This window comes from Somniosus microcephalus, chromosome 1 (assembly GCF_052327205.1).
Source record: "Somniosus microcephalus isolate GS21.2 chromosome 1, FLI_Smic_1.0, whole genome shotgun sequence".
Classification (NCBI taxonomy): domain Eukaryota; kingdom Metazoa; phylum Chordata; class Chondrichthyes; order Squaliformes; family Somniosidae; genus Somniosus; species Somniosus microcephalus.
In genome coordinates this window covers 383,068,329-383,078,597 of record NC_140987.1, presented here as the reverse complement: position 1 = coordinate 383,078,597, position 10,269 = coordinate 383,068,329, and the positions used below count along the sequence as shown (strand labels likewise).

Sequence of the window (10,269 nt, the reverse complement as noted above, 5' to 3'; positions counted from 1 at the left end):
GGATTAAATGAATTCTAAAAAGTATATATGAATATTTTATTTGCTGTATCCATTTTGATATTGTTGACTAGTAGACCCATGAGACAGGCACCCATTGTGCTGTAGTGCATGCACTTCCAATTGCCTCCACCAGGCTTTGCACTGTATCTTCAAGCTCATTATTGACCAGTGTCAGGTCAAAGCAGTGTCCATAGGTATGCTGTAGGATTTCTGATTCCTTTTGGATCTTCTTGAGAGATTCAGCCTGAAAAAGAGGACATTGATTTGCCTTAAAGATGATTGGTCAGTATAGCTCAGCTCTACACTAAACATGAGAAATCCCCGGTCTATCATTTAATTGACCTCTGGGAGGTGACAACTGTCATCGGTTTTCCCCCACTGATTGTTTCCACTGTGTTCTGGTCCCTCTGCGCATGCGCCCCAGTTTGTTACTGCACACGTGCACTCGGTCCGCTCACTTGCGCAGTATCGGACGGTATGGCAGCTGCGGCCTGCACCGGCACGTTTTCCTCGGCTCCCTGCGGTGAAGGTCATTAGATTGGGGGGAGGGAGAGGGGATCGAAAAGGGGGTAGATGAGCTCGGGGCTGGCGGGAGAAAGTCAGGGGTTCGGGGGAGGGAAGATCAGGAACTTGTTGGGGTGCACGGTGAGAACAGTGGGTAGGGGGAAGAATGTGATCCAGATGGGAAGATAGATCATGTTCTCACACAGAATCACAGAAACCCCACAGTGCAGATAGAGGCCATTTCGGCCCATCGAGCCTGCACCGACACATATCCCACCCAATCCCTGTAACCCCTACACCCTCCTACCCTCTTTTAGGCCTGGATCATGTTCTTCCACCCCACCCCTTTACACCTGCACCAAGTTCTCCCTCTCCTCACCCCACACCCCTTCAGACTGCAGTGGTTCATGAAGGCAGCTCACTACCACCCTTTCAAGGGCGACTAGAGATGGGCAATAAATAAACAATTTTTTTAAAATGAGTGTGTATTCTGTGTTGATCCTACCAACATGCATAACATTACATTTATGTTATTAGCTGGACTCGACTATTCCAATGTTCTGGCCAGCCTCCCATCTTCCACCCTCAATGAAATTCATCTCATCCAAAACTGCTGCACGTATCCTAACTCGCAGCAAGTCCCATTCACCCATCACCCTGTGCTCGTTGACCTACATTGGCTCATGGTCCACCAACAATGTTCCCGCTGAGCTGGACAGCTGTCTGGAGGTCCTGCACAGGCCGCATGGGAGATTTTGTGCATATGCAAAATTTTGAATGGGCTGCCTAGTTTGTTAAAGGAACCACACAACCAAAACAAATTAGGGCGAATATTGTCCACTGACACCCTGATTTAAAAATTCTCATCCTCATGTTAAAATTCCTCCATGGCCTCACCCCTGCCTATCTGAACTTGGCAGTGTGAGTGCTTCTAACCTGGGAGGGTGAGCCCCGTCTGTTCTCTGAAAGCAGTAGTGTTAGCACTGAGCGCAGTAGCCTTCCTGACAAGAATAATCAGGGTTTCAACTTCATTTACTGCCTTGTTCACACCTTTTGGTGTGGATAAGATTGAACTTGGCTGTCAACTTTATATTTTTATTATGGATTACTCTTTCCTTCAGGATTTCCTCTCCCCCACTCACTATCTCACTACTGTAGCGGGTCTCCTGACATTGGCCTCTGCTTCCCCCACCCCCCACTGCCATGGCGGCTCAAATTTCTGTTACTTGCATTTAAATGTAAGGCTCAACCCTGAGCCTGCTTTGGCCTCTTGCTCTGCCGGACTCCATTATATCCCCGTCTGCCTCACTCTGCTACAGCAACCCGCTTCCCCTATTACTGGCAGCAGCCAGCGTTGCCTGCTCTGACTGTTAGCCCGCTAGCTATGTCCACCCATCGGCAACTGGCACTCCCTCTGCCGCACCTCTCAGTATTCACTTTAAAAACCACTCTGTCCCCAGAATAAACGACAAGAGAGGACGGGGAGAACAGCTGGGACTCCAATCCGGAGTGGGTGTCTCTCAGTACTGACTAGGAATAAAGGTAAAACTTAGTCCACAGGAAAGTGAGGGTTTCAGTGATAACATTACTAACCTGCAAGTGTCTTGTTTTGAACCCCAGCAGTGAAGGGAGGTTGACATGGATACAAATTGGCAACTTTCCCAACTCCACTTGAGTTCAGGTTTATGAACATAATAAATGTCAAAAATTAATTTCAGTAGAATAATGGACCATTTGGATTATCTCCATCTTCATTATTTTCTCTAATTCTGTTACAGAATATAATTTGGAAAACAGTTGTGACTTTGCCCCCACACCAGGTTAGGGAGTGGAACTGGGGACATGTTCCCCCAACACCACTACTGGTCACACTTTGTAACCTGTTTTTTTAGTTTATGTGTGATATATACCTATCAATTCATTCCATGAAAAGCGACGAGTTAAGATAGTAACTATAGGTTTTTATTGGCTAAATAACAGAGCCCACCCTCGTGGGTGATCGGTTCCAACAAGGAAGAATACTAGCCAAGCGGTCACCTTTATACCTGGGCAAGCAGGCGGAGCCATGGGCGGAGTCAGCTGAGGTATGCCTAGGTATAAGCGTGCGTGGCAAGAGGTAACCTTGTGTAGTGATAACAACAGTGTAACGGTTGTGAACGGTAACAGCGGTTTACCACAATGTGGTTTCTGTTTTTATATATAACTAGCTGGAGTGCCCGGTGGTGCCGAGGGTTTTTTGAGGGCATGTTGTTGTTGGAAGAGAGAGAGCGACTGGGGGGGGGAAGAGAGAGCGACTGGGGGGGAAGAGAGAGCGACTGGGGGGGGGGAGAGAGAGAGCGACGGGGGGGGAAGAGAGAGCGACTGGGGGGGGAAGAGAGCGACGGGGGAAGAGCGAGCGACTGGGGGGAAGAGAGAGCGACTGGGGGGGAAGAGCGCGACGGGGGGAAGAGAGAGCGACGGGGGGAAGAGAACGACGGGGGGAAGAGAGCGACGGGAAGAGAGCAACTGGGGGGGAAGAGAGTGACGGGGGGAAGAGAGCGACGGGGGGGAGAGAGCGACGGGGGGGAAGAGAGAGCGACGGGGGGGAAGAGAGAGCGACGGGGGGCAAGGTGGCCCGATGGACCCCTGTGAAGGAAGGAAGAAGGTAAGCTCTCCCTCCTTGTCCCACCTCCTCACTCTTTCCCTCCCTCACCCTCTCCCTCCCCCGTCTCTCCCTGCTTTACTCTCCCTCCCTTCCCCCCTTGTCCTCTCCCTCCCCCCACCCTCTCTCTCTCCCCTCTCCCTCCTTGCCCCTCTCCTCTCTCCCTCCATGCCCCTCTCCTCACTCTCCCTGTCCTCTCCCTCCCTATTTCTCTGTCTCTCTGACGTCTGTTGACTGTTCCCTCTGCTACTCCAGGCCCCGCCCTCCGCCCGCTCTCCGGGGCAAGGTAAGAGCCGGGCTCCGGCCCCACACCCACACCGCCAGGGATCAGCACCCAGGGAACCCGCCCGCCATCCAACGTGAACAACAAACACCCTCCTCACCTGTTTACGGAGTTGAAGTCTCCGAAAGCGGCCACGGTGCCTCGTGCCCCTTCCCCCGCGCATTCAGGAGGCGCGGGGAAGAGAGAGAGAGAGAAAGACTGGGGGGGAGAGTGAGACGCCGCCGCGCACCCTGCTCCGTGCACCCACCGCTGCACCAGCCTTTACTAAGATGGCAGCGGTAGCGACGCTCGGCCGAGGCCCGCCCCTCCAGCCTTTACAAAGATGGCGGCGATCGGGGGGCGCTTGTTGACTGGGGCCGGGAGGTGCCTAGCTCGGGCGTGGGTGCAGAGGAGAGGTCCAGGCTTCGAGGCCTACAAAAACGGTGAAAGGTAGGAAAATTTATAGAGGTTAGAGAAAAGATGTACAAATTAATTAACAATTTGTGTTTTAAAAGCAACTTTTTTTTTGCTGGAAATGTATATTTGAAAAGAAACACGCAGAAAGCGGGAAAAAGAAAGGAACAGTTTGGAATCAAGATGGCGGCCGCTCACCTCGGTTCAGAACGATAAGGCCCGCCCACACATGCACCGATTGGTCGACCGTCATGTCACTGAAGCGTAGGATTGGTCAATCGTCCTGTCGCTCGACTCTAGGAGGGCCCGCCTGCACGTGCGACGAACCCGCCCCTGCACGCAGCGATTGGTCGACCGTCGGGTCGCTCGACCGTACGATTGGTCGACCTTAATGTCACTCTATGCTAATGAGCGGAATTTTGAATGTTTTTTGGATACCGCGGCTGCAATTTTTGTCTCGCCGAAACGTAAATACGCTTATGACCGTTGTCTCGCCGAAACGTAAATACGCTTGACCGTTCCGGAATCGTAAGCTTTCTTTTGATGTAACGCACGTGTAGGTACGTTCTATAACTTTAGAGTGTATAGCCGGACAGACACACCGAAGGACAGACAGACAGACAGGTCGATCCTTTTATATATATAGATAGACTAGCTGGAGTGCCCGGCGGTGCCGAGGCTTTTTCGAGGGCATATTCTTGTTGGAAGAGAGAGAGCGACTGGGGGGGAAGAGAGAGAGCGACTGGGGGGGAAGAGAGAGAGCGACTGGGGGGAAGAGAGAGAGCGACTGGGGGGGAAGAGAGACAGCGACTGGGGGGGAAGAGAGAGTGCGACTGGCGGGGGAAGAGAGCGACTGGGGGGAAGAGAGAGAGCGACGGGGGAAGAGAGAGAGAGCGACTGGGGGGAAGAGAGAGAGAGCGACTGGGGAGAAGAGAGAGAGCAACTGGGGGGGAAGAGAGAAAGCGACTGGGGGGAAGACAGAGGGCGACTGGGGGGAAGAGAGGGACTGGGGAAGAGAGAGAGCGACTGGGGGGGAAGAGAGAGCGACTGGGGGGGAAGAGAGAGCGACTGGGGGGAAGAGAGAGAGCGACTGGGGAGGAAGAGAGAGTGAGCGACTGGGGGGGGAAGAGAGAGAGAGCGACTGGGGGAGAAGAGAGAGAGAGAGCGACTGGGGGTAAGAGAGAGAGAGTGACGGGGAAGAGAGAGAGAGCGACTGGGGGGGAAGAGAGAGAGAGCGACTGGGGGGGAAGAGAGGGAGCGACTGGGGGGAAGAGAGAGCGACTGAGGGGGAAGACAGAGAGTGACGGGGGGAAGAGAGAGCGACTGGGGGGAAAGAGAGCGACGGGGGGAAGAGAGAGGGCGACTGGGGGGAAGAGAGAGCGACTGAGGGGGAAGACAGAGAGTGACGGGGGAAGAGAGAGCGACTGGGGGGAAAGAGAGCGACGGGGGGAAGAGAGAGGGCGACTGGGGGGGAAGAGAGAGCGACTGGGGGGGAAGAGAGAGAGCGACTGGGGGGGAAGAGAGAGAGCGACTGGGGGGGAAGAGAGAGCGACTGGGGGGGAAGAGAGAGCGACTGGGGGGAAGAGAGAGAGCGACTGGGGGGGAAGAGAGAGTGAGCGACTGGGGGGGAAGAGAGAGAGAGCGACTGGGGGAGAAGAGAGAGAGAGAGCGACTGGGGGTAAGAGAGAGAGAGCGACTGGGGGAAGAGAGAGAGAGTGACGGGGGAAGAGAGAGAGCGACTGGGGGGGAAGAGAGAGAGAGAGCGACTGGGGGGAAGAGAGAGAGAGCGACTGGGGAAGAGAGAGAGAGCGACTGGGGGAAGAGAGAGAGCGACTGGGGGGGAAGAGAGAGAGCGACTGGGGGGGAAGAGAGAGAGCGACGGGGGAAGAGAGCGAGCGACTGGGGGGGGGGAAGAGGGAGAGCGACTGGGGGGAAGAGAGAGCGACTGGGGGGGAAGAGAGAGAGCGACTGGGGGGGAAGAGAGAGAGAGAGTGACTGGGGGGGAAGAGAGAGAGAGAGCGACTGGGGGGGAAGAGAGAGAAGAGAGCGACTGGGGGGAAGAGAGAGAGCGACTGGGGGGAAGAGAGAGAGCGACTGGGGGGGAAGAGAGAGAGCGACGGGGGAAGAGAGCGAGCGACTGGGGGGGAAGAGGGGAGAGCGACTGGGGGGAAGAGAGAGCGACTGGGGGGGAAGAGAGAGAGCGACTGGGGGGGAAGAGAGAGAGAGAGTGACTGGGGGGGAAGAGAGAGAGAGAGCGACTGGGGGGGAAGAGAGAGAGAGAGCGACTGGGGGGAAGAGAGAGAGCGACTGGGGGGAAGAGAGAGCGACGGGGGGAAGAGAGAGAGTGACTGGGGGGGAAGAGAGAGAGCGACGGGGGGAAGAGAGAGCGACTGGGGGGAAGAGAGAGCGACTGGGGGGAAGAGAGAGCGACTGGGGGGGAAGAGAGAGCGACTGGGGGGAAGAGAGAGCGACGGGGGGGAAGAGAGAGAGCGACTGGCGGGGAAGAGAGAGTGCGACTGGGGGGGAAGAGAGAGAGTGACTGGGGGGAAGAGAGAGAGTGACTGGGGGGGAAGAGAGAGCGACTGGGGGGGAAGAGAGAGAGAGCGACGGGGGGAAGAGAGAGAGCGACGGGGGGAAGAGAGAGAGAGCGACTGGGGGGGAAGAGAGAGAGAGAGCGACTGGGGGGGAAGAGAGAGAGAGACCGACTGGGGGGGAAGAGAGAGAGAGCGACTGGGGGGAAGAGAGAGAGAGCGACTGGGGGGAAGAGAGAGCGACTGGGGGGGAAGAGTGAGAGCGACTCGGGGGGAAGAGAGAGCGACTCGGGGGGAAGAGAGAGCGACTGGGGGGGAAGAGAGAGAGCGACTGGGGGGGAAGAGAGAGCGACTGGGGGGAAGAGAGAGAGCGACTGGGGGGGAAGAGAGAGAGCGACTGGGAGGGAAGAGAGAGAGCGACTGGGGGGAAGAGAGAGAGCGACTGGGGGGAAGAGAGAGGGCGACGGGGGGAAGAGAGAGGGCGACGGGGGGAAGAGAGAGGGCGACTGGGGGGGAAGAGAGAGGGCGACTGGGGGGGAAGAGAGAGACTGACTGGGGGGGAAGAGAGAGAGAGGCTGTGGGGGAAGAGAGAGAGCGACTGGGGGGGAAGAGAGGGAGAGAGCGACTGGGGGGGAAGAGAGAGAGAGCGACTGGGGGGAAGAGAGAGAGCGACTGGGGGGGAAGAGAGAGAGCGACGGGGGAAGAGAGCGAGCGACTGGGGGGGAAGAGGGAGAGCGACTGGGGGGAAGAGAGAGCGACTGGGGGGGAAGAGAGAGAGCGACTGGGGGGGAAGAGAGAGAGAGAGAGTGACTGGGGGGGAAGAGAGAGAGAGAGCGACTGGGGGGGAAGAGAGAGAGAGAGCGACTGGGGGGAAGAGAGAGAGCGACTGGGGGGAAGAGAGAGCGACGGGGGGAAGAGAGAGAGCGACTGGGGGGAAGAGAACGACTGGGGGTGAAGAGAGAGAGCGACTGGGGGGGAAGAGAGAGAGCGACTGGGGGGGAAGAGAGAGAGTGACTGGGGGGGAAGAGAGAGAGCGACGGGGGGAAGAGAGAGCGACTGGGGGGAAGAGAGAGCGACTGGGGGGAAGAGAGAGCGACGGGGGGGAAGAGAGAGAGCGACTGGCGGGGAAGAGAGAGTGCGACTGGGGGGGAAGAGAGAGAGTGACTGGGGGGAAGAGAGAGAGTGACTGGGGGGGAAGAGAGAGCGACTGGGGGGGAAGAGAGAGAGAGCGACGGGGGGAAGAGAGAGAGCGACGGGGGGAAGAGAGAGAGAGCGACTGGGGGGGAAGAGAGAGAGAGAGCGACTGGGGGGGAAGAGAGAGAGAGACCGACTGGGGGGGAAGAGAGAGAGAGCGACTGGGGGGAAGAGAGAGAGAGCGACTGGGGGGAAGAGAGAGCGACTGGGGGGGAAGAGTGAGAGCGACTCGGGGGGAAGAGAGAGCGACTCGGGGGGAAGAGAGAGCGACTGGGGGGGAAGAGAGAGAGCGACTGGGGGGGAAGAGAGAGCGACTGGGGGGAAGAGAGAGAGCGACTGGGGGGGAAGAGAGAGAGCGACTGGGAGGGAAGAGAGAGAGCGACTGGGGGGAAGAGAGAGAGCGACTGGGGGGAAGAGAGAGGGCGACGGGGGGAAGAGAGAGGGCGACGGGGGGAAGAGAGAGGGCGACTGGGGGGGAAGAGAGAGGGCGACTGGGGGGGAAGAGAGAGACTGACTGGGGGGGAAGAGAGAGAGAGGCTGTGGGGGAAGAGAGAGAGCGACTGGGGGGGAAGAGAGGGAGAGAGCGACTGGGGGGGAAGAGAGAGAGAGCGACTGGGGGGAAGAGAGAGAGCGACTGGGGGGGAAGAGAGAGAGCGACGGGGGAAGAGAGCGAGCGACTGGGGGGGAAGAGGGAGAGCGACTGGGGGGAAGAGAGAGCGACTGGGGGGGAAGAGAGAGAGCGACTGGGGGGGAAGAGAGAGAGAGAGAGTGACTGGGGGGGAAGAGAGAGAGAGAGCGACTGGGGGGGAAGAGAGAGAGAGAGCGACTGGGGGGAAGAGAGAGAGCGACTGGGGGGAAGAGAGAGCGACGGGGGGAAGAGAGAGAGCGACTGGGGGGAAGAGAACGACTGGGGGTGAAGAGAGAGAGCGACTGGGGGGGAAGAGAGAGAGCGACTGGGGGGGAAGAGAGAGAGTGACTGGGGGGGAAGAGAGAGAGCGACGGGGGGAAGAGAGAGCGACTGGGGGGAAGAGAGAGCGACTGGGGGGAAGAGAGAGCGACTGGGGGGGAAGAGAGAGCGACTGGGGGGAAGAGAGAGCGACGGGGGGGAAGAGAGAGAGCGACTGGCGGGGAAGAGAGAGTGCGACTGGGGGGGAAGAGAGAGAGTGACTGGGGGGAAGAGAGAGAGTGACTGGGGGGGAAGAGAGAGCGACTGGGGGGGAAGAGAGAGAGAGCGACGGGGGGAAGAGAGAGAGCGACGGGGGGAAGAGAGAGAGAGCGACTGGGGGGGAAGAGAGAGAGAGAGCGACTGGGGGGGAAGAGAGAGAGAGACCGACTGGGGGGGAAGAGAGAGAGAGCGACTGGGGGGAAGAGAGAGAGAGCGACTGGGGGGAAGAGAGAGCGACTGGGGGGGAAGAGTGAGAGCGACTCGGGGGGAAGAGAGAGCGACTCGGGGGGAAGAGAGAGCGACTGGGGGGGAAGAGAGAGAGCGACTGGGGGGGAAGAGAGAGCGACTGGGGGGAAGAGAGAGAGCGACTGGGGGGGAAGAGAGAGAGCGACTGGGAGGGAAGAGAGAGAGCGACTGGGGGGAAGAGAGAGAGCGACTGGGGGGAAGAGAGAGGGCGACGGGGGGAAGAGAGAGGGCGACGGGGGGAAGAGAGAGGGCGACTGGGGGGGAAGAGAGAGGGCGACTGGGGGGGAAGAGAGAGACTGACTGGGGGGGAAGAGAGAGAGAGGCTGTGGGGGAAGAGAGAGAGCGACTGGGGGGGAAGAGAGGGAGAGAGCGACTGGGGGGGAAGAGAGAGAGAGCGACTGGGGGGAAGAGAGAGAGCGACTGGGGGGGAAGAGAGAGAGCGACGGGGGAAGAGAGCGAGCGACTGGGGGGGAAGAGGGAGAGCGACTGGGGGGAAGAGAGAGCGACTGGGGGGGAAGAGAGAGAGCGACTGGGGGGGAAGAGAGAGAGAGAGAGTGACTGGGGGGGAAGAGAGAGAGAGAGCGACTGGGGGGGAAGAGAGAGAGAGAGCGACTGGGGGGAAGAGAGAGAGCGACTGGGGGGAAGAGAGAGCGACGGGGGGAAGAGAGAGAGCGACTGGGGGGAAGAGAACGACTGGGGGTGAAGAGAGAGAGCGACTGGGGGGGAAGAGAGAGAGCGACTGGGGGGGAAGAGAGAGAGTGACTGGGGGGGAAGAGAGAGAGCGACGGGGGGAAGAGAGAGCGACTGGGGGGAAGAGAGAGCGACTGGGGGGAAGAGAGAGCGACTGGGGGGGAAGAGAGAGCGACTGGGGGGAAGAGAGAGCGACGGGGGGGAAGAGAGAGAGCGACTGGGGGGGAAGAGAGAGAGTGACTGGGGGGAAGAGAGAGAGTGACTGGGGGGGAAGAGAGAGCGACTGGGGGGGAAGAGAGAGAGAGCGACGGGGGGAAGAGAGAGAGCGACGGGGGGAAGAGAGAGAGAGCGACTGGGGGGGAAGAGAGAGAGAGAGCGACTGGGGGGGAAGAGAGAGAGAGACCGACTGGGGGGGAAGAGAGAGAGAGCGACTGGGGGGAAGAGAGAGAGAGCGACTGGGGGGAAGAGAGAGCGACTGGGGGGGAAGAGTGAGAGCGACTCGGGGGGAAGAGAGAGCGACTCGGGGGGAAGAGAGAGCGACTGGGGGGGAAGAGAGAGAGCGACTGGGGGGGAAGAGAGAGAGCGACTGGGGGGAAGAGAGAGCGACTGGGGGGAAGAGAGA

The 10,269-nt window shown here is 58.9% G+C and overlaps 1 protein-coding gene across 3 annotated transcripts in view; it reads right to left on the bottom strand.

Moving 5' to 3' along the window:
* Positions 1–22: 22 nt before the first annotated feature.
* The window catches only part of mpp1 (MAGUK p55 scaffold protein 1), an 83,710-nt gene continuing 73,463 nt past the window's right edge, over positions 23–10,269 (bottom strand). For all 3 annotated transcript variants that reach the window (XM_085996535.1, XM_085996556.1, XM_085996545.1), the window contains one exon: positions 23–244. In XM_085996535.1, coding sequence (XP_085852661.1) covers positions 68–244 — 177 coding nt within the window. In that variant the 3' untranslated portion in view covers positions 23–67. The remainder of the gene's footprint in view (positions 245–10,269) is intronic.